The 25,387-nt window shown below is 38.8% G+C and overlaps 1 protein-coding gene across 4 annotated transcripts in view; it reads left to right on the top strand.

The window, feature by feature from the left end:
- The window catches only part of LOC126251804 (DIS3-like exonuclease 2), a 225,994-nt gene that overhangs the window by 47,457 nt on the left and 153,150 nt on the right, over positions 1 to 25,387 (top strand). For all 4 annotated transcript variants that reach the window (XM_049952445.1, XM_049952446.1, XM_049952447.1 and 1 more), the window contains 2 exons: positions 16,009 to 16,044; positions 23,990 to 24,222. In XM_049952445.1, the coding sequence (XP_049808402.1) occupies positions 16,009 to 16,044; positions 23,990 to 24,222 (269 nt within the window). The remainder of the gene's footprint in view (positions 1 to 16,008; positions 16,045 to 23,989; positions 24,223 to 25,387) is intronic.

The raw sequence follows: 25,387 nt of genomic DNA on the forward strand, positions 1-25,387 counted from the left end.
ACACTTTGAAGTTCAACCACTTAGAAGAATTTCGACATGGAAAACAGGCCATTATGTGAAGTGTTAATTAGACATAAGTTTGTGATACATCATAAAACGTAATACGAACTTAATTGATAGATTTGCAAGTTTTAAAATGATGATGACAGGAAGTGTAATTATCATTAACAAGGAAGTGTGAGGTGGGTTACTGTGCAATTTCACAAGTATTTTGCTTTTGTATGTAAAAATCTGAAGTATTGTAGTATTCAGAGATGTATATTGCGATCAGCACAGCAGTAGTTTGTATCTCTTCTGCATGTTGTACCAGCAAATTGTCTCATTTGACAAGATGAGATTAAGAAAAATAAAACAGATCTAAATTGTAATTACAGCAGCAGTATCTGTAGTAATAATATTAGCGATGGAAAAATTGTGGCAGACTGCAGTTTACCTGAATATGAATGTTCAGACCATTTCCAATGCGGATATTTCTCCCTCCGATCCAGAGTTATTGAATTCTTCCTCTTCAACTTCCAGAATTTCTTGCTCACTCAACAAACATTACATTTTGTAGCAGAATTGCAACAAACTGCATAACCTAATGAGTACATACACAAAACCAACAATGGTGTATTCACATAATGGCTCAACGAGTTGTAACAGCAGCTGTTACATTCACTACTGTTTCTTCAAAATAATTTTAGAAATTGACAACAGAAGGCAGCACCTGTCAAGTAACAAGTGGTGAGACGTCCATACAATACTTTCATATGAAATGAGTTCAGTGTTCAAGTGATAGATGGCTTGCACATCGAGAAAATTTCTGCCCGAGTTATACTTGGGCAAGATCTTTTGAACTCAGTGTTGTGACCAAAGTTATACTCGGGCTTGGTTGCCAAAGTGTTAAGTTCACTTGACCAACTGTACTAGAGTCTGCAGAGTGTGAAATTGTCATCTAATCCATTATGTGTATTGCAATACCTGAGAGCACAAACTGCTGTTGAATATAATCGAAAGAAGATCTACCAGAAGTTGGCTTGGTGGTTACAAATGTTGTATTTCAGGCTGGAGCAATCACTATGTCGTTATGAGGCCTTGTGTGAATTTTTATTTCTTCATATTTCCCAAATATAAAGTACAGAATTAGGCGCATTTGGTAACAATAAACATGGTTATTGCAATAATTGTATACAGTGATGGCTATGGTCTTAACTTCAGGAGTCCGGTCTACTATAAATTTACAGCTTTTAGTGATGATTTCCAAGTGTTGCTATAGATATGGTAGCAGGTTGAGTGAGACAGAGATGAATCAACTGACAGTTAGTGCACACCACATAATTCAGTGCATATTCCCAGTAGGAAAAAGATATACAAAATGTTACTAATATACTTCCAGCAATTCCAAAGTTGACAGAAAGTGGTACCATCAGCAGAGTTTGTGGGAATCAGATGCTAGTCACAATCCATTCATGAAGGATATATGCAGCAAAAGCATTGTATTAATTTATATTGACCTTTTGCATGGTGCGCAATTCCAGTCAGTCAGAAACTGAGAAAATGGGATATATGAAGTGATGCAATAAGTTTTACTCTCTGGAAATGAGTACTTGGGCAAGTGAGATTTATTCTTGGATTCCTTCATGGAATAAATTTGTTCTTAATGCCAAGATGATGCTGCAATGTAAGTGAAACATGACTCTGGGATGCAACTGTCCTGCATCATCATCATCATCATCATCAGTGTTCTGCCAAAGGCAGGTTTCCACATGGTAATACTCCATGCTCTGCTGTCTTCTGCCACCCTCTTCATGTGTGCGTAATTTCTGCTTCCACTTATGTCATCTATCATCTTATATATCCTCCTTCCTCTCAGTCTCGTCAGACAAACTCTCTTTCCTTACTTACTCTTTCCATCCAGCTTATCGTCCCCTTTCTCCTCCACATCCACATGCTTCTAGTTTTTTTTTTTTTTTTTTTTTTTTTTTTTTTTTTTTTTTTTTTACGTCCTCTTATCCCAGTGTCCATTTTTCTGCTCAGCAGTATGCCACACTCCCCACAAAATGCTTCCAAGTCTTTCTCTCAGACCTTTATCTAATTTGCCACATTATAATCTCCATTTCTGTTGAATGCCCCTTCGGTATAACAGTGTGGATTTTCATTTCCTGATGTCATCTCAAGTCTTCAGTAATTGTACTTCCAAGATATTTAAATGCTCTTACATAACTAATAATAACTTGTCCTATCTTAACATTTACCAATCTTCTTCCTTTGCCAGTCACCATACTTTTTGTTTTTGATGTATTGTCCCATATTCCACACAAGCTTTGTTCAAATCTCTTAGCATTTTCGGTTCGTTCACTTTCTGCCACTAGTACCATGTCATCAGCAAACCTTATATATCCTTTTGTCTTTCCAACAATATACATTCCCCTCTTTCTATCTAAGCCTTTTGCAATAATTTCTTTCAGGTAGAAGTTGAACAATAAAAGGGAGAGGCAGCAACCTTGTCTAATGCTCCTTCCATTGCTGCTTCCTTCCGACATTTCATTTCTAATCCTTATTCTTTCTTTCTGGTGTAAATATAGCTTCTGTAACAATCATCTATCCTTAAAGTCTACTTGTTTCCTCTTGGAAGTATCCATCAGCTTGATACTTTGCACTCCGTGGAAAGCTTTTTCCAAATCAATAAAAACAGCCTAAATTTCTCTTCCTTTTTCAATATATTTTTCTCTATGATTCTTAGCAGGCCAGTAGTATCTCTTGTTTCTTTGAGAAAAAAAAATCCAAACCTTTCCTCCCCAACCCATATTTCCAACTTGGCGTAGAGGCTACTGTTCAGCACTCTCAGAAATGTATTAGTTGCATGAGAAATTAGCCTGATACTTGGATGCTCCTTGGATTTTTGGCATTTCTCTTTTTCTACATTGGTGTCATTACTGCTGCAAGGAAGTCATCAGGCCATTTCCCTTTGTCTTGTATCACATTACAGATGTAGACTATGTCTTTTCTCCTCTGCTTCCAAAACTCTACAAAACGTCTGCCGACAAGTTATCGATTCCACATTTCTTTCGATTCTTCATCTCCTTCAGCCCCTTCCCTCCTCTGCTTCCAAGAGGCTGTATTTCTTTCCATTTTATTGCAAATATTTCTCCTCTTCAAGCTTGATTTCAGTTGATATTTGATCTGCTCAAAACATTCAGTTGTTCTTGTATTGTCCGCTCTTTTGTATTTCCATGTTCAGTCTTACTTCTTTTACTTTCAATAACTATCCCTAGCCAATCTGTATATTTCTCCATTTCCTCACATTCCGCTTCCATGCATCTTTCTCTTGCTTCTTCAGTTTCTCTTCTCAATTCATTATTCAGTTTCTTGTATCTCTTCTTGTATCCTTCATTTCCTCATTTTTCCGTTTTTCAGTTGTTGTTCTTGTTTTTTTAAACACATTTTCTATAATCAATTCTTTCCTGGTTCCTGTGGACACACTAATTCTTAGTACTTCTTTGGCAGAGTCCACGAGTCCTTCCCTCATTTTAATTCACTTGTCATTTACACATTCAACTCCAGCTCTTTCCAATTTTTCAAGAAACCTGTGTTCCAGCTTCTTGAATATGTTAAAGTTTAACCTTTCTTTTGCTTTACCACTCCACACTTTCTGCAACTTCACCTTTATTCCTCCCACTATGTAGACTGTTCCCGGGTAAGCTCTACCATTCATCAGACAGTTCCTAAATCTTTCCTGTGTCAATCTAAAGTCCAACTCTGTTCAAATTTGAGATCCAGGAATAACATCCACTTTTGTGATTTTCAAATACCTACTACTAGTAAGTTTTCTTTGCAGAAACTGATTACCGTATTTACTCGAATCTTTTTTTCTGGTTTTTGTAATCGAAAAATCCGCCTGCGGCTTAGAATCGAGTGCAAAGCAAGCAGAAGTTCTGAAAAATGTTGGTAGGTGCCGCCACAACTAACTTCTGCCGTCAAATATATGTAGCGCTACACAGGCATGCTTTGTAGGCACAAAGATAAATACTGGCGCCAAAACCTCTGCGTCAGTAAATAAATTTAAAAAAAAAAGGTGGAAGACGAGCTTTTTTCCTCCGCCCAGAGTTTTGACCACTGCATTTTCGTACATTATCCAACGAAGTAAATACAAATTCGGTATTGTTCATCTTCGAATGTAGCAGAATTTCAATGTACTACGGAAATCCGACTGGCAAGACTGTTAGGGATGTTTGTCAATGTGGCCAACTCTACGTTCTGAATTTTTTCCTACCTGTGAGAAGAGATGGTTGCTAATAGTAACCTGAAGAAATGTGAATCACATGCAGTATTCTCTGCACCATAAGAAAGAATACAAATATAAACATTTTGCCATGTATTTTTTCGCGTTTGCTGCTCTCTCATTTAAATCGTGTCTGCTTAATAAACTACGAAACTATAGTGAGACAATAGCAAACGCAGAAGAATATACGTATCGTGTCATGTTTATATTCGTATTATTCTTATGGCTATTAGTGATAGTCAGAAATGAAGCACGGCAACTGACTAGATTTTTAAATCTAAGACTAATTTCTGTGCAGAATTTGATGTACTAAAGAAGCGGCCGCAAAGATTTTCAAACGGAGAAAAATTTTCGCCTAACTCTCGTTCAGAACATGTTCTGTCATACACAGTCTATTATTTGGTTCTTGTTGATCATTATAAAAGAAAGCAGCAGTGTAGGTAACAGCAAATAGCAATCTCTTGCCATTGCTTCGGTAATAAGACGATTCCTCTCTTTCTTTTTTTATTGTAAGCTGCGGTAGCGCGCACAAAAGCGAGCCGTGCCGTGAGCAGCGACAGGCGGTAAACATGCACTATCAGAATGCGACAAACAATGCATGATACAGTACAGTAATGCATTTTCAGCTTAGAGTGACGTAAACTCCCATAACAAAGAAAATAGCACTTATCAGATCAAAGCAAAATAAGCAATTGATTCAAACCAGACGAAGCACGTGAAAAAGGAAGGGTACCCGTATGAATACGGACGGAGCGCCTGACGCATAGCAGTGGCTACCTGGTAAAGCTCAACTGCTAAGCTTACGACTCGAACAAAACTACTGTAGCTGTATCGTCATTCATTCGACCTAAATTGTGTCTCGTATTACAATGGACCAACTTTGTTTCTATTTGGAGGTGCGGCCTAAAACTTTTCTCTCCCCTTGAATTTCGAGTCTCAAGTTTCACGTGCGGCTTAGATTCGGGAAATTTTTTTTCCTTTATTTCGAGTCTCATTTTTCAGGTGCGGCTTAGATTCGAGTGCGGCTTAGATTTGAGTAAATACGGTAGTCATTTCCCTGTCTCGTTTCCTATCCCTAATCCAAATTTTCCCACTGTGTCTTCATCTCTTTCTTCATTCTCTGCTGCTTTCCAGTTCCACATAATTGGTAATGCAGGTATTTTTGTTTCTATTTCTATATGTCATTAATACAGGTATCCCTGCCAACCAGCCAGTACAGTGAAACCCCTATTTTACGTTTTCGTGCAGTCCAGACTTAAAAAACATAAAATTGAGCAAATGCAGAATCGAGGAAAAGTTACAAACTCCAAAATATGAGCAGAAACATATATTAATTGGCATATATGATTAAAAATTGTACCCTCTCCAGTACAGTGTACACAATCTATATAAGTAAAGGAAATTAAATGTACACTACAATGTTTATACACTAATTTGTGGTATTGAATTTCATCAGTTCTTAAAAGATCACAGATGTGTAACAGCAAGTAAAAACTTGTCCAAAAATTGAAATTGGTATCTGGGTACAAGCTAATGGAGCTATTTTCTGACTTACTACGACCAAAATTATACATCAAAACATGCATTTTTGAGAGGTCTTCCCTTTCTGATAACCCAGAAAAAAGCAAAAATTAATGAACATGGTGAACAAAAGTGAAAACTGTGAAGTACGGTGAAAGGCATTGGAATCTAACATGTGGGAATGAGTGTTTTCCTTCTGTAGCCAATGGCAGTCCACGAGCGCAGTGACCTGAGTGTGTCCAGCAGGCGAGCTCATTATACGTGTGTTAAAAGCCGCTTTTATACAATTGACTTTCTTCTCTCAGTTGACTACTCGCGACAAGTGAAAGTGGCTCTACTGCAGCACCCCTGGCATTTTATTGGAGTGTTGTCTGTTTTGAGTAATCAGTTTCATTTACACATCTTTGCCCAAATTGCTGGTGTTGTGAAAGCTGTCTGCTGTGGAGTTTGGTATCTGAATGGTGAAAGCAAGGTTATGAGGGACTATCCTTTTTATGGAAAATTTGAAATATGATAGAAAAATGTAGGAAAAAGCAATGACAATAGAGTTTATTAATGACCAAAGTAGAATTCATAGCGGAAATTCTTGTCTAAGGTCATGTAGTAAATTACTCACTCTCCTGAGAACTGAAAGAATATGAAAAAGTCCACAGTTCGTGCTCTAGTGGCTAGCATTGCTGCCTCTGGATCACGGGGTCTCGGGTTCGATTCCCGGCCGGGTCAGGGAATTTATCATCTCATCATCATTCGGGAAGTGCTGAGACTGGAAATGGAAAGATTTGGAACTTGTACTGGCACTGATGACCACAATGTTGAGTGCCCCACATACCATCATCATCATCATCATCATCATCATCATCATCAGAGTATGAAAGTATCATCCAATCATTTCAGAACACGTACTTTTATTTGCTCATGAAAATATGGGCTTGTAAACACATGAGACAGTATGTTGTGTTGTTGTGATCTTCAGTCCAGAGACTGGTTTGATGCAGCTCTCCATGCTACCCTATCCTGTGCAAGATTCTTCATCTCTGAGTAACTACTGCAGTCTACATCCTTCTGAATCTGCTTGGTGTATTCATCTCTTGATCTCCCTCTACGATTTTCACCCTCCACACTTCCCTCCAGTACTAAATTCATGATCCCTTGATGCCTCAGAATGTGTCCTACCAACTGGTTCTTTCTTCTAGTCAAGTTGTGCCACCAATTTCTCTTCTCCCCAATTTTATTCAGTACCTCCTCGTTAGTTACGTGATCTGTCCATCTAATCTTCAGCACTATTCTGTAGCACCACATTTCGAAAGCTTCTATTCTCTTCTTTTCTAAACTATGTATTGTCCATGTTTCAGTTCCATGCATGGTTACACTCCATACACATACTTTCAGAATGGACTTCTTGATACTTAAATCTATACATCTACATCTACATCCATACTCCGCAAGCCACCTGACGGTGTGTGGCGGAGGGTACCCTGAGTACCTCTATCGGTTCTCCCTTCTATTCCAGTCTCGTATTGTTCGTGGAAAGAAGGATTGTCGGTATGCATCTGTGTGGGCTCTAATCTCTCTGATATTATCCTCATGGTCTCTTCGCGAGATACACGTAGGAGGGAGCAATATACTGCTTGACTCTTCAGTGAAGGTATGTTCTCGAACCTTTAACAAAAGCCCGTACCGTGCTACTGAGCGTCTCTCCTGCAGAGTCTTCCACTGGAGTTTATCTATCATCTCCGTAACGCTTTCGCGATTACTAAATGATCCTGTAACGAAGCGCGCTGCTCTCCATTGGATCTTCTCTATCTCTTCTATCAACCCTATCTGGTACGGATCCCACACTGCTGAGCAGTATTCAAGCAGTGGGCGAACAAGCGTACTGTAACCTACTTCCTTTGTTTTCGGATTGCACTTCCTTAGGATTCTTCCAATGAATCTGTCTGGCATCTGCTTTACCGACAATCAACGTTATATGATCATTCCATTTTAAATCACTCCTAATGCATACTCCCAGATAATTTATGGAATTAACAGCTTCCAGTTGCTGACCTGCTATTTTGTAGCTAAATGATAAGGGATCTATCTTTCTATGCATTCGCAGCACATTACACTTGTCTACATTGAGATTCAGTTGCCATTCCCTGCACCATTTGTCAATTCGCTGCAGATCCTCCTGCATTTCAGTACAATTTTCCATTGTTACAACCTCTCGATACACCACAGCATCATCTGCAAAAAGCCCCAGTGAACTTCTGATGTCATCCACCAAGTCATTTATGTATATTGTGAATAGCAACAGTCCTATGACACTCCCCTGCGGCACACCTGAAATCACTCTTACTTCGGAAGACTTCTCTCCATTGAGAATGACATGCTGCGTTCTGTTATCTAGGAACTCCTCAATCCAATCACACAATTGGTCTGACAGTCCATATGCTCTTACTTTGTTCATTAAACGACTGTGGGGAACTGTATCGAACGCCTTGCGGAAGTCAAGAAACACGGCATCTACCTGTGAACCGGTGTCTATGGCCCTCTGAGCCTCGTGGACGAATAGCGCGAGCTGGATTTCACACGACCGTCTTTTTCAAAACCCATGCTGATTCCTACAGAGTAGATTTCTAGTCTCCAGAAAAGTCATTATACTCGAACATAATACGTGTTCCAAAATTCTACAACTGATCGACGTTAGAGATATAGGTCTATAGTTCTGCACATCTGTTCGACGTCCCTTCTTGAAAACGGGGATGACCTGTGCCCTTTTCCAATCCTTTGGAACGCTGCGCTCTTCTAGAGACCTACGGTACACCGCTGCAAGAAGGGGGGCAAGTTCCTTCGCGTACTCTGTGTAAAATCGAACTGGTATCCCATCAGGTCCAGCGGCCTTTCCTCTTTTGAGCGATTTTAATTGTTTCTCTATCCCTCTGTCGTCTATTTCGATAGATGTTAGCAAATTTCTCTACTTCAGAAATGCTTTCCTTGACATAGCCAATCTACATTGTATCTCCTCTCTACTTCGACCATCGTCATTTTGCTGCTCAAATAGCAAAACTCATCTACTACTTTAAGTGTCTCATTTCCTAATCTAATTCCCTCAGCATCACTTGATTTTATATGACTACATTCCATATCCTTGTTTTGCTTCTGTTGATGTTCATGTTATATCCTCCTTTTAAGAGACTGTCAGTTCTACTCAACTGCTCTTCCATGTCCTTTACTGTCTCTGATAAAATTACAATGTCGTCAACAAACCTCAAAGTTTTTATTTCTTCTCCATGGATTTTAATTCCTACTCCAAATTTTTATTTTGTTTCCTTTACTGCTTCATAAATGCCATTTGGTTTCTGTACAAATTGTGAGTAGCCTTCTGCTACCTGTGTTTTATCCCTGCCATCTTCAGAATTTGAAAGAGAGTATCCTAGTGATCAATGTCGAAAGCTTTCTCTAAGTCTGCAAATACTAGAAACATAGGTTTGCCTTTCCTTAGTCTATCTTCTATGATAAATCATGCCATGCGGGTTCTAACATTTCTACAGAATCCAAACTGATTTTCCCCAAGATTGGCTTCTACCAGTTATTCCATTTGTCTGTAAAGAATTCGTGTTAGTATTTTGCTGCCGTGACTGATAGTTTGGTAGTTTTCACGCCTTTCAACACCTGCTTTCTTAGGGATTGGGATTATTACATTCTTGTTGAAGTCTGAGGATATTTCACCTGTCTCATACATCTTGCTCACAAGATGGTAGAGTTTTGTCATGGCTGGGTCTCCCAAGGTTATCAGTAGTTCTAACGGAATGTTGTCTCCTCCCGGGGCCTTGTTTCAACGTAGGTCTTTCAGTGCTCTGTCAAATTCTTCACACAGTATCATATCTCCCATTTCATCTTCATTTACGTCCTCTTCAATTTCCATAATATTGCCCTCCAGTACATCACCCTTTTATAGACCCCTTATATACTCCTTCCACCTTTCTGTTTTTCCTTCTTTGCTTAGTTTCAGGTGGTTCTCTTTTCTCCAAACGTCTCTTTAATTTTCCTGTAGCCAGTATCTATCTTACCCATAGTGATATATGCCTCTACATCCTTACATTTGTCCTCTAGCAATCCCTGCTTAGCCATTTTGCACTTCCTGTCGATCTCATTTTTGAGACATTTGTATTCCTTTTCACCTACTTCATTTACTGAATTTTTATATTTTCGGCTTTCATCACTTAAATTCAGTCTCTCTTCTGTTACTCAAGGATTTCTACTACCCCTAGTCTTTTTACCTACTTGATCCTCTGCTGCCTTCAGTATTTCATCTCTCAAAGCTTCCCATTCTTCTTCTACTGTATTTCTTTCCCGTGTTCTTGCAAGTTGTTCCCCAGTGTTCTCTGTGAAACTCTCTACAACCCCTGGTTCTTTATCCAGGTCCCATTAGCTTAAATTCCTACCTTTTTACAGTTTCTTCAGTTTTAATCTACAGTTCATAACCAATAGATTGTGGTCAGAGTCCACATCTGCCCCTGCAAATGTCTCACAGTTTAAAACCTGGTTCCTAAATCTCTGTCTTACCATTATATAATCTATCTGAAACTGTCCAGTATCTTTAGGCCTCTTCTGTGTATACAACCTTCTTTCATGATTCTTAAACCAAGTGTTAGCTGTGATTAAGCAATGCTCTGAGCAGAATTGTACCAGGCGGCTTCCTCTTCCATTCCTTACCCCCACTCCATATTCACCTATAGACAGTATGTAGAAAGCAGTAAATAGTGACTTTTTCCTTCATCCTTTGTATGTTGTGGTTTTTCTTCTAGGTGCCAATTAACAGTGAAAATTAATTTTCTTGTCCAGTAATTCTCAGTTTTTCAGTTGAAATAATTTTCATTTTAAATGTGTTTATCTATTTATGTTCTTATGTAAACACAGTAGGTTTTTTCTCTGTGAAACACACGCTTTTTGCTTTCAGATATTTTGTATCTCTTGTAGGACAACACTTGTAGGCAAAAATATCAGGACCTTGTGTACTTTCCAGTGTGCCACGAAACAAAGAAAACATTACAGTAAAGATTAAGAAGACACAAAATCACAAAATCTATTTCTGTAATAGGAGTGAATTCAACCAGACTACGTTATAACTTCCAGTGTTAGCAGATGCCACCATAGCAGCCTGTCTTTGCGCATGTGCAGGGCGCAGCATACTCAGACATTTAGAGCTCTACACTCTGGAGAATCTATAGATCATTGACATCATGGAGGCACTCACATCGTAATTTTTTGCTGATTTATGTGCAAGTGCAAAAGGAACATGCACTTCAAATAGTCAATTTTGACCAGTGAGTCACTCATGTAAAACTGGATCAAGTCACTTGTGTAAAATTAGCATAGTGTAGTGTGGTGGTTGCGCTGGCTGTTGGGTGGTGTAACAAGTTGCCAGCCAATAAGAGCTCACTAGCCAGAAATGACTGACAATTCCTTGATTCTGACCAAGCATACTATGAGACTCAGTGTTTGGATTTAAAAGCTTGCTAAATATGACACATCTGAAGTATGTGCAAAATGACAAGACTGAGTCATAAGGTGGCAGCTATGCCTCTTTGTCACAGATTGTCTCGGCCCAGGACATGTTGCGTTGGCTGCCCTATTTTTCCTTTGCTTCCACAGCTTAATAGTAGTTGCATCATAATTGCACAGTGAAGTTAAACATTGCAAGTAGTGTTGGCAACACCAATTGTGGATTACGTCAGCATTTCCTCTCATTTCTCCCCTCTCCGCAATGGCCAAAAATATTCCCTTAACTCCGTCACCAGCCGTGATGCGAACCATCAGTTTTTTGTGCTACTTATCAACTTGTTCAATCACAACAAATGTCAATAGAAAGAAAACGGCATGAAGTCAAGCAAGACTTCAAGGAAGAATGTAGAATTGAGGTACACCTTACTAGGAAGACATATAAAATCAGGGAATTTGTAGCTTCTTGTTCTTATGGGTTTTTGACAGCCACCACACCGCACTAAGATATGTAAAATGATCTCAACTCCTGGATGAATGGAGAGGGGTAGTGGCCTGTCAACACTGGAATGCAGGTACGGGCGGAAGCATTTTGTGAAGCGCTGAAAATATACTTTTCACACAGATCATGTGCTGTGTCACACGGAAATAGAACCAGGATTTTGTGATAGCATGTTTTAAAGAATTTAGAGTTCAAATCTGACATGATACAGTTGAAACAACTACATACACTACTCGCGTGTATACTTTGCACCACACACTGTAGATCATAAAGATTGGCAGCAGTGATTAGAATTCATGAAGCGAATCTGTAACACCTGAACTTTCTTTTGAATTTGTATTTTACCCAGTGTGCAGAAATTCATTGAGTTGCCTTCTTATAAGCTTATACATCAGTTGGGTAAGTAAACTCAATTTTTCATGTCTGTGTTTCTGTCATTGAACCTAAAATAACACTTTGCTGGTGATGAGCATATGAATGCGTTAAACAGTAACGGCAATGGTGACAAAGTCTGTCACTAAGCAGATGTCCACATTTATGCTTATGGTTTAACCACTTAACTGCTGTGATATATTTGGTGTAATTCATCATGTCCATAAATTTTTGATTTTTTCCTGGGTGAACATAAGGAAAGACCTCTATAAAATGCATGTTTTGATGTACAATTTGTAGTTGTAGCATGTCTGAAAAAGCTCGATTACTTTGAACCCAGATACCAATTACAGTTTTTTTTGACAAGTTTTCACTTGTCGTTACACATCTGTGATATTTTAAGAACTGATGTAATTCATAACCACAAATTACTGTATAAATATTGTATTGTACATTTAATTTCCTTCACTTGCACAGATACTTACAGTGTACTGGAGAGGGTTACAATTTTTAGTCATATATGCCAGTTCCGTATCTTTTAGCATGTATTTTGGGGCTTTAACATTTTCATTGTTTCTGCATTTTCCTCAATTTTGCATTATTGAACTCTGGACTGCACGAAAACATAAAATAGAGGTTTCACTGTATCTACAACTGAGATACGTATGTGAAGTTATTATCTGCTCGAAAAGGCATAAAATGTTCCAGAGATGATATTGGTCCAGTTTTCTATCATGTAATATCTCTCAAATAGCTGAGTTTGTTGTAATGGTTGTGTTTCTATTTTCTAATGGACATGTAGCTTGTGTCAGAAGGGCAAAGAATTAGCTCACCTCACCTCCACCCTATCCCCAAAAAAGTTCACTTGTCATTTTAAATGTATTACAGTTTCGTTTTTATGATTTTCAATAAGGCATTTCGTAAAACCTTATAATATACACTTGGCGATGAAACAAAAATTGATGATATTCTCTGCAACAGTGAAGAAGCAAATACAGCAAACATAATTTTCTGCTCACTTTATGTAGATAATAATACATACTTCGTTAGAAAGTCGTGACTGAGCTTATGAGGTGTTTCTTAAATAATGTTCTTTCAGTAACTTATGCTTCGCTTACTACCAATGGAATAAAACAAAATCAGTCAAGAATAATTCAAATTATGATTATAGACATGAAGCAAATAGTGAGTGTTATACGAAAATGCCAAAAAAATGTGGCTAGTATGATTAGTATAATGAAAATAGGTGGCCCAAAAAAGTACTTTCAGACAATTAGAGCTTTTTCAAATAGTGCCCATCAGTAATGAATATTCTTTGGCAATTTTACCTACGATATATAGCAATATTCTGTTTGTAGAACTTATTCATTATTCTGTGACAGCATTTGTTACAGATATGATTGTATCGGTTTGAAAGGAGAAGACTTGCTTGAGGACCTGCAAAAATTGTGTGTAGGAAATACCATAATTTTTTCCTTCTTTACAAAAAGCTTTTATTGTGATACACCAGGACAAAATATATTTTACTGAACTAGATGACGACGTACATATAATTTCATTAAACAGCTTCATAATTTGAGTGTAATGATTGCCTGCTAAAATTCACTGTGATTTTTGCATATGTATATATCACTGCCTGGTAAAAAAAAGAGTGATGCATCAAAAAGGGAAGGAAGAAATGAAATGAAACTTCATGGATTGAAAGGGTATATGTTGTTATTTCAGTAATTTCAATATCAAGTCAAATTTACAAAGAACTTGGCAGCTGAACCCATGTATCAGTGTGACTTGCATCCCCTTCTGGCCTGGGCACGTGCGCTGATTGGGTTGGGAAGGGTGTCATAAAGCCGCTTCACCTGCTCCTGCGGCAAGCTTGCCCACAAGTGTTGTAACTGATTTTTCATATCCTGCATACAGGCACTTGGATGGAATTGATGTCCGAACTGTTTCCACATGAGCTCTATTGGGGATGGATCTGGGATCTTGCTGATCAAGCAAGTATCTCACTTCGCACAGACAGTTCATAAATACACGAGTCTTGTGTGGACGAGCATTTTCTGTCGAAAAGTGGCATCGTGACCCTGTCACATGAGAGGTAACACATGTGGGTGCAAGATGACTGTGACATACCATTATGCCGTCCGAGTTCCCTTAATCACTACCAGGCACGGTCTGAAGTCACAAGCGATGGTTCCCCACACTTTGACACCAGGAGTAACACTGCTATGCCTCTCCAAAACATTAGAATAATGTAACTTTTCACAGGTCTCTGCCATGCACATCAACTATTCATCTGGGCCAGTGCAGAACCACAATTCATTGCCGAACACAACACAGTGCTATGCTGTTCCAGGAGTCGGTGCTTCCCAATCGTGCCACCACTCCAGATGCAGCCATTTGTGTTAACAGCAACCTACCCTTGGGACAGCAATTCCCTATCTGGCTATTACTAGTCTCTGATCAATGACATGGGATGACACAAGATCGCAGGCAGTTCATTAATTGTTCGTGGATGCCAGGCACAGATATGAAGATGTTGTAATGTGCTTGGTGCACAATACAGTAATCCTCCTGTTTTGGTCAGATGTGTTTCAACTGAACCTTGACTAGGAGTATGCCTTCCCTCACATTTTCATGTAGTCCAATGGGCCACTAACACTTCCATCCAAATGACCCACAAATCTGGATATTGCACTATTTGACCAGCTGGCCAACAATGAAGCCCCTTTCAAACACTGTCAGGTTCTGATAACACTGTCTCACGGGAGTATGTGGCATCTGTGTGATCTTCACAGTGCTCACTCAACATCTGACACTGTTTACACCCCTTACATACCCCATTGGGCCTTGTAACAACACTAAACATGGACAGCACTAATGCACTCTGGTGGCCATTCTACCTGTCACAGAGAATTGCATTTCTTCGTCATTTACATACCCGCCGATGGTGTGTACGCGTCTGAGGCTTCTGGATGTTTCATGTTTTTGTCAGGCAGTGTATATGATTGAGATATGCATTTACCGGTCATAGAACTGAATGAAAACATTGTCTAATCACAGGAGCATGTTAGCAGTAGGAGGATTTTGTACACACGCAGTTGCATAAATGAATGATAATGCTGCATACATAAGAAAAACAGTTTCATTGGGTAATAGCTATTAACATAATTTTAATTTTGATAGTCATCAGTGTCACTGATGTCACAGTCAGTTTTATTTTTAAATTCATTTATGTCTGATCTAACTGTGAAAGTTTGTGGTGGTATACTAAAAAATCTTATTTGAGTGTGCAGTTGCAGCATACAGTAATTTTATGTGATTACTTATAAGTCTTTTAGTTGTATGCACCCCTTGCCAAATGTAAATTGTCTGTGATTTCAGTTTGATATTTAACTTCAGCTGCATGAATTTTTTTCGTGATTGCTACACACTGTAAAGATGACACACTGAGTTTCAGACACGCACTCCAAAAGTCTGTCACACATTGAGTATTTGGCCAAAGCCTTCTTCAGAAAGGGAAAGAAAAACACAGAGGCACATGAATACAAGCTAGTACATATGACACACATGGCTGCTATCCATGGCTGTTGTGCCAGAATGCAACTCTACCGAGCTGAGTGGAAGCAGCAGTCCAGATTGCTGACGCTTGTTTGCTTGCTTGCTTGTGTGTGTGTGTGTGTGTGTGTGTGTGTGTGTGTGTGTGTGTGTGTGTGTGTGTGTGTGGTTTTTTTTGAAGAAGGCTTTGTGTCTGTCTGCAATCCTGTGTGTAATCTTTATGGGAGTGGCAATCTATCCTTTTCATAATATTGTTGATATTACAACCTGGAGTTTCAATTGTTTGAGTTTTTTCCCTTCTATGTTTCAGCTTCAGTCAAATGGCTGCTATCAAAAAACAGGAAAGGTAATTATTCTGTGAAAAACAAACAGTAAAAAACTTTTGGTATTGTATGTGTTTGACAGGGATTGTACAATAATCAATATATTCATTATTATGAATTGTGATGGGAAGGAAGAGTTTAGTTTATAACCGTTACATGGGAGAGAGGTTGCTATTAACACTCTCCACACAGGGCAGTGAGTGACGAACAAATGATGCAAACCAGAATAAGCTGATTTGTTGCATAACAATATTGAGTTTCTGGTGGAGAAGTAAGTAGATGTGTAGACCTGGATGCTCTGCATAATAATAAACAGGAGGTTATGAGTGGTATTGTGCAGACATGGACTGCGCAAGTCAAAGTATTTGAACAACAGTTCTCATCAGTACTGCTTATGGTTTCTGTGAATCACAGAGTTTCCCCACTAGAGTTCTAAGACAGTTAGTGCATATGGGCAAAGAGAACACACATTTCCAGAATGAGATTTTCACTCTGCAGTGGAGTGTGCGCTGATATGAAACTTCCTGGCAGATTAAAACTGTGTGCATTGACCGAGACTCGAACTTGGGACCTTTGCCTTTCGTGGGCAAGTGATCTACCAACTGAGCCACCGAAGCACGGCTCACGCACTGTCCTCACAGCTTGAGGACACATATTGTCTGCATTGGGAATCAATCTCTCTTTTTAGTTTTATGAGCACACTCCTGTCCCCTCATACTATACATTTCCTTAAACTGTGAGTAGGGGTTTCCACATGGAGGACATGGGTTTGATTCTCAGTACTGCCAAGGATTTTTTCTTGACGAGATAATTGAAGCAATAGCCTCGGGAGGACAATCAGGAAAGCAACAACAGTGATGGAAATTTTGTTATTGATGCCTAGGAGAGGGATGAACTAATGAAATGTCTTTCCATACTGATGTCCAGTGACCCTGTAGGAAGAGGGCACAAAGTTGGTCGCCTGCAAGTGGTCCTTTTGGTGCACGACAGTGTTATGCTGCCGTATGCTTCTGTCCCATCACCCCCCTCCCCTCTCTCCTCCCCTCAGTTTTCCCAACTGTTTCTACTGCAAAATGTGCTTCTGACATGTACCACATAGAAACTTTTAAAGTCATTCCGTGGTTATGAGCATAACATTTGAACAATTTACATTGAAGTATTAACATGAAAATGGAAAACAGATAGACCTGAATATGAAGAATATACAGTGAATGACTGTGTTGATTTGTCCCCAAACAAAGGAACAGGAAGTGTTATAGTAACAAAACCTTCACTTTTCCTGAAATTACCCTTCAGAATATTATTTACGTGAACAAGTAAGTTTCATTTAAGAAACCACTACTGTTGTTGAACATTGATGTTTTAACCATTTCCTGTTTTATCCAGTTGTTTCCTATTGAATAAGTTTACAATAGAAATTCTTGAGAACAGCCAATGTTAAAACTGAGTCTACCAAAATATTATCGACTAGAATGTCAAATGTAACACTAAAATCAAGTGATGAATTGTTTTGTGTCACTGTGTCATGTGGACATCCCCATCCTGTAGAAGACTAAAGACGCCTATTAATGCATACAAACACCCAATGCGTCTGGCTTTGTATACTCTATTACAAATTTAATTTGTTACATCGCTTTGCATGACTGTCTTAGCTGAATATTTACAGGATGGACTGATGGGGACTAAAAGTAACAAAAATATGCATACAGGTATGCACTAAAATTCTGGCAATGTGCTTTACGATGTGGGAAATATGCACTACAGGTATGTGAACCACACACATAAAAAGAATGGCTTGATGTAAAAGAGGACCTCATTACAGACCTAAAAATGTTTTAACTATTTTCTATTTTTTTATTTTCCAATTTCTGATACATATCAACTGTACCAATTTCACAGTTATAGAAGTTGTTGATGGGGTCTGATTCGGTATACCGCTAAATATTTTCCAAATTCTTCATAGTAATTGCTTTTCTTCTACTTTATAAGTTTGTGAAAATATTCTCTATAGTTGAAATTAGAGAGCAGAACATCATTGCAGCACCGTTGCTTGGGAAACAGTTTTCCAAATGTTTCTCCGATTCTCCCGCTAGAACTGAATGACGTAAATTAAATGTTGCTCCACATTTCTTGCGTCCACTGTACTTATTACAACAAAAACTGACTATGCCACATCAGCACATCACTGCTTTTTGGTTACAGAATTGTACATTCCCGAGTCAACACCAAAGGAGGTCCTGAACCAGTCAGTGATTTGACTGATGATGCCAGATTCTTGTCACTCTCTATCTCATAAGACTGTCTGGATGCTGTACCATTGCTCAAGGTTCAGAGCAAGCAAAACTGTTGTAAAAATTGTAAAAATATAATTATAGATATCTAAAAACAAAGATGATGTGACTTACCAAATGAAAGTGCTGGCAGGTCGACAGACACACAAACGAACACAAACATACACACAAAATTCAAGCTTTCGCAACAAACTGTTGCCTCATCAGGAAAGAGGGAAGGAGAGGGAAAGACGAAAGGATGTGGGTTTTAAGGGAGAGGGTAAGGAGTCATTCCAATCCCGGGAGCGGAAAGACTTACCTTAGGGCGAAAAAAGGACAGGTATACACTCGCGCACACACACACATATCCATCCACACATATGATGGATATGTGTGTGTGTGCGAGTGTATACCTGTCCTTTTTTCGCCCTAAGGTAAGTCTTTCCGCTCCCGGGATTGGAATGACTCCTTACCCTCTCCCTTAAAACCCACATCCTTTCGTCTTTCCCTCTCCTTCCCTCTTTCCTGATGAGGCAACAGTTTGTTGTGAAAGCTTGAATTTTGTGTGTATGTTTGTGTTCGTTTGTGTGTCTGTCGACCTGCCAGCACTTTCATTTGGTAAGTCACACCATCTTTGTTTTTAGATATATTTTTCCTACGTGGAATGTTTCCCTCTATTATAATTATAGATATCTGTAGTTTCAGTAACTGCTCCATTGTATACAAAAAGCACCAGATATGAACATGGTTTATTCTGAAGATAATTTCACACTTTGGATCAGGATTAGTTTGCCATATCTCATATCAACAAACTCAAAGAATTTTTCATTACTTCTCTCAGCTGTAAACTGAACTGTCTCATATATTTACAATATATTTTAAAACTTACACTTTGGATGACATTATATTTATACTACTCGTATAACACCTGGCCACTTGCTTATTTAATTGAAGTAAAAGAAAAGCACTTTCTTAATTCTTTCCAAATAGTAATCAGAGTGCAAAACAGCTTCAAACAATGTTCACATGTTCACACAGGTTAACAGTGTCAGGTGCAGTGGCACTTATTGAAAGATCTCTTTGGTAAGTTTTAGTTTCAAAGGAACTTTAATGAACACTTTCATTACCTTCTACAGTATTCACTTCAGGATGAAGGAAACCTAATTTTTCACTACTCTTTAATAGTAGGAAAAGGATAGATTGCTACTCACCACGAGATGACATGTTGAGTTGCAGGCAGCCACAATGAAAAGCAAGGGCACATGCGCACACATGCGCGCCGACATGACACGACACGACACAAGACATTCACACAAACAAGCACACCTCTTCTCAAATGACTGCCATCTCTGGCAGCTCAGACCAGAATGCAACTCTCACGTTGAGCAGCAATCTGGAGTTGGACAGGGAAGGGTTTGGGATAGCAGGGTGTAGGTAGGGGGAGAGAAGAGCACTGTCTGGTGGAGTGTCCTGCCACAGGGATCATATCCCATTGGAAGACAGATGCAAGACCTGCCCACTCCACCCACTAAGTGCTTCCTTTTCCAGTCATGTCACAGGCTTGTCCTACACCATCAGAGGCCGGGCCACATCAACCATGTCACATACCACCCCTGCTGCAATCATGACACAACTTTTTACACTGGTATGAGTACCAACCACCTGTCCACCAGGATGAATGGCTATTGTCAAACTGTGGCCAAGTGCATAGTAGACCATCGTGTGGCACAACATGCGACTGAACATAATATGCTTGATTTCAATGGCTGCTTCACAACCAGTGCCATTTGGATTGTCCATTCCACCACCAGCTTTTCTGAACCACTCAGATGGTAGTTAACCCTACAACACTTTCTCCACTCCCGAAATTATCCTGCCTCAACCTACGGTCCCCAGACTCTGCGCCAACAGTTTCCGTCTATCATCTCCTCCTGATTCGTGTCCCCTCACCCTCCATGTGTGTTGCCCTCTGCCAATGCACCCTGCTGCTCTCCTTTCCCACTGTCTTCCCCCCCCCCCCATCCCGCCCCCTCCGCCTCACTGCCTCACAACCTCCCAACGCTGCACCTGACAGTCTTGTCATGCCCCCATGTAGTCCGCATGCTCCTCCGGACAGCATTCTTCTCTCATCCCATCTGACCTGCTATCCCTCCCTCTTTCCTGCTGCACTCCAGATTGCAACTCTGTGTGAGAGTTGCACTCTGGTTTGAGCTGCCAGAGATGGCACTGTTGGCATTCCATCCTGTAATTTCCCTTGTTTGGTTTCATTACTCTTTGTAAGGCATATGTCAGACAAGTTATTTAATATAGAAATGTGCTGTCTGCTTTCATGATCTTTGTGGTAGTGTTTGTAAATACGTCAAGGTACAGGTTTCGATTTTCTTCACTAAGCCAGCTAACTTTTTTTTCCCTTACATACACGTTCAGCATATTCTCTTCAAATATCTGTTGCAGGTTTGCTCTTACCTAGGAGCAAAGTGGACCAAGGTAGTTCTTTCATAACATCAACTCTCTTGTGAATTTTTGGGCCTGTATATTTTGAGATAAAAGTCCTAAATACTGAATTGTTCAGCTTCATCCTGCCCATGTTTACTGTCACAGAAGCTCTCTGGAGGCTGCAGTAGATTATACTGATTTCTACCATAGATTTGGTACCATCCACATTTTCAAGTGTTAAGTGATGGCTGCAACGGTTGTTAGACTTTTTCACAACTTAACACAATGTCTGGATTTGCTGTGGAATCTGGAATTGCTTACTGGAAGCCATCTGAAATCTAGACCAAAGCTGTAACCTTAGAAATGTTACTTATTTACATTGAAAACCGATTATGCTATTAAATTACTAGCTTAATTTTTATACTAACAGATTTACAGCTACTGCATCCATTTTTTAAACTCTGTGTCAGTTTTAACCTAGCGCCATAGCAACTTGCTTTTAGCTGTTTCTTCTTACCCGTGACATTGCTTCACAATACATAATCAAAAGTATAATAAAAGTGAGTTAAAATGTCTAACTGCTAGCATGTTATTGTATTACAGTTGTGACTGATCTAGTGAATAAAGACCACATCATTGCTATGATTCAAATTCTGTGATATGCTGGTTTAATTGTTTGGTCCAATAGCATAGAATGATTATATTTTTTTAAGTAACACATAAGGTGCCATAAAATAAAGAAGCTTTGAGCATTTTCAGAATGTGAATAGATGATGTCAAGTGTATTGTGCAGCTCCTTTTTTTTTTTTTTTTCTTTGTTGCAAATGCTCCTTTTTTATACTCACAGTGATAATGAGACAAATTTTGTGAAATATGAATTTTAAAGAAAATATTCACTTAAAATATGTGTGATGTATGCACATATGCAGAAATCAACCCTCTAACAATGACATAGTTCCACTTGACTTCTTTGTCATTTATTTTTATATTCCATGCCATCCTGTTATTTACATCTCCCTTTCACTTCCATAGAAATGAACATTTGTTTCTGGTACAATGAGTTTCAACAATTGTTATTTGTTTGTTAGACCGTAAATTGTGATTGTAGTAAGTACTCTAGCCGGCCGCTGTGGCCGAGTGGTTCTAAGTGCTTCAGTCCGGAACCGTGCGGCTGCTACGGTCGCAGGTTCCAATCCTGCCTCGGGCATGGATGTGTGTGATGTCCTTAGGTTAGTGAGGTTTAAGTAGTTCTCAGTCTAGAGGACTGATGACCTCAGATGTTAAGTCCCATAGTGCTTAGAGCCATTTGGCCATTTTTAAGTACTCTGTCTTCTTCATCCCAGTGTTCTGCTTGTATCAGATTATTTATTTCAGTCAGTTTTGATTGAATGTGTGCATTAACAGTAAAATGCTGTTTCATTTTTGATGAAGCCATGCATAGTGATAAAGTTCACACATTATGTTGTAACAAAGCTGACATGTTGCTCTGTAACAAAGCTGAAAATACCTGAAAATGGCCAGTAATAGCTGAAACTAGTAATAGCTTGTCTTAAATTGCAAATGTGACTGAAATAAATTATCAGCTGTAACTTATAACCAGTTATGTTATATTTCGTTTTATTGTCCTTACAGATACTCATTTTTTGCTCTCACCCCCACACTCCTCCAATCCTTTCTGATGTTATCAAATTTCTGAATACCATGCAGATTCTTATTGTTTTCTTTCAGTTTCATATATGGTTCGTGTAACATGTGCTGTTTGATCACTAAGATACTCAGTTGAACTGATAGTGGTTTGACATAAAAGTTTTCTGAGTATCATACTGTGTCATAATGTAAAAACTGTAGTGGGAAAACCAACATGTCCGCTACAGTTATATAGGCCCGCTTCTAAGTCTACTGATGACCCAGTAGACCCAGGAGGAGGCTACTGTAACATTATGACGTGGTATGATATTCAGAAAATTTCAATGTCAACTGACACTGACCATGGAAGCCTGTGCAATCATACTAGTGGGTTATTATTTGGTGTGCGTTCATCACAGTACACAGCAAACTAGAAGTATTTCGGAATGCGTTTGTATTGAAGTCAGTGGAACGAGTCTCCAAAATAATATCTGTGTCTTGGTAGTTAGTTGTAAAATGTTATTTCACTTTTGATATATGAGGGGACACCTAAAAGAAACCAAACTATTTTTTTCATGGGTAGAGCTTTTGTAGTACTGCATTTTGTCACTACGAGTGCATAGAACAAACATTCCAGAGTCAATAAGCTGAATGCTGTCACTGAAGGAGGTCAGAACTAATTTTGATAGAGTTTATAGTGACAACTGTTCTGTGTGATTGTCATTTTTGCAATGACCTTGTTCTGATTGTCCTTCCACATCCCAAACACACGAAAATGTTGAAAACATTTGTGCAGTCATAAATGAACATCAACAACAGACCATTTAAGTAATTGTGAAGCTGTCGGGAGTAAGTTCGAGTTCAGTACAGCGAATTCTGACAGAAGATTTGGGAATGAAAAGGGTGGCTGCCAAATTTGTGTCCTGACTGCTGACTGCAGAACAAAAAAAGTTTATATGGATGCATGCTGGGCTTTGAAAGAAGAGTCCTGAAATGATCCAGACTTTTTTTCAAAAATTATCACATGTGATGAAACTCGGTGTTGTGCTTACAATCCTGAATCAAACCAACAATCAAGACAGTGGAAGAGTAGAGTTTTCCTCGGGCTAAGAAATCTCATCAGGTGAAATCAGACATTTAAACAGTGCTGATTTGTTTTTTCGATGTGAGAAGGATCATCCATTCAGAGATTGTTCTGTACACTGAAAGTGCCCTGATTTGTGGCAGTGGGGTGACTGTTTTTTCATCATGACAATACTCTGTTCGTACAGCCCTGTCTGTCTGACAATTCTTGAATTCTTGACCAAAAATGGTAGGGCCCTCTTCCCCCCCTCCTCCCCCTCCCAAATTGCCCAACATTGCCCCATGCAACTTTTTTCGTTTTCCTAGAGTGAAGAGAGACATGATAGGAAAGTGTTTTGTTGATGTTGCTGGGAAATTTAATCAGTCTTTTGAAAAATGGAATAAAAGATCAGACAAATATGTTAGTGCAAGTAGAGAGTACTTTCAAGGGGATTAAAGGTGTGTACTTAAAATGTGAATAAATAAGCTAAAAAAAGTTTAGTTTCTTTTGGGTACTCCCTAGTAAGCTAGAAATGTATTTTCTGCCCTAAATTTATGAACTTTGCTTTTGTAGGTTGTCTTCATCTCTGTACGCAATCATTTGAAAGTTGCTGTAGGTACGCTGAAAAAAATGGGTGATGAGAACTCTCATTGTGCTCTCTTTAGCCCACGTGATGCTCGAATTCCTCGTATGAAGATTCCTCTGTATGGATGCCCTCTTGAGTTCTTGGTATATCCTGAAAAATTCAAAAATATTATAATTCTAGCAAAAATGGTAGAGTGGAGCAATGTAAATTATGCTCTTGGGTAAGCAAAAATTGTTATTTGTCCTGTACTTCATTGTTTTTGTTTCTTAGTGTAGTAACAGTCATATGAATAATATTATCTGTTATTGTAATCCTTTATGTTTTCTCATTGAATTTGACAGTTTACAAGTTTTTGGATTTGCGGTTGAATTTTCTTTTTCTCTTTACAGAATATTTTTACAGCTTTCCTATTTGTATTAATGAGGTGTCAAGCACAGATTTCATTCTATGTTGTTTGTATTCTGGCCAAACTGTGAATGGGACACACTGTGCACTGCTTAAGCAGTAGTTTGTTGGTGTTTTTAAAAAATGATACAATCAACAGAAATTTAAAACAATAGAAGTGCTGTACCAGAACATATATGAAGGATTGCCTTAGGCTCCAAAAACTAGGTGTATATCGCATATTGTATGAATGTGGTATGTCATGTGTTGGACAGCCTACAAGAACTCTTTAACAAATATGTAAATAATACAAGTATTTCACCTGACTCATGCAGCCCAGTAAATCAGCATAAAATGTATCATTGTAATGGAGGTGATCAATTTCTAGGATAGTGTAATAAAGGAGGCAATCAGTATTAGAGAGATGGATAGTTTTATTAATAGGGGTGGAGGATTTAGCTCAAGTAAGGTATGTGATGTGGTACTCATTCTACTGAAATCATTTCAGAAAACATCTCAAAGCGCTCTCTCTCTCTCTCTTTCTTTCTTTCATAGGCAAATTAAGAGGCATTTTAGTGAAGGGTTTTTTTTACCCCATTGTCCTTACTTAGACTGTTTTGCAGTTTCTCATAGCCTTTCTGTTGGATCTGAATTTTTTTAGTGTTTTATTGTTAGTTTAATGGCACCAGGAAACAGTTACTTTGGTGATGTGCGCCATGCACAATTCACAGTTTGGTTGAGTGCAAACAACGAAAAAAATGTCTGTACTTAACACCTGGTGAATACATCTACAAAAGATGTTGAAATATCATGTGGAAACAACTTGACTTCAAACCCAAAAACTTATAACCGTAGTCCGATACTATTTTATGGAAAGTTATTTTAATACTGTAACTATAACTTCAATGTTGGATGGAGAAACAATTGCTAACAAACATTAAGCCTGTGTTTCAGAACAGTTAGCTGTGGTTGGGATAAACAGGAAAGGGGCAGAAGAGTGA

Source organism: Schistocerca nitens, chromosome 4, assembly GCF_023898315.1.
Source record: "Schistocerca nitens isolate TAMUIC-IGC-003100 chromosome 4, iqSchNite1.1, whole genome shotgun sequence".
In the NCBI taxonomy this organism is placed as follows: Eukaryota; Metazoa; Arthropoda; class Insecta; order Orthoptera; family Acrididae; genus Schistocerca; species Schistocerca nitens.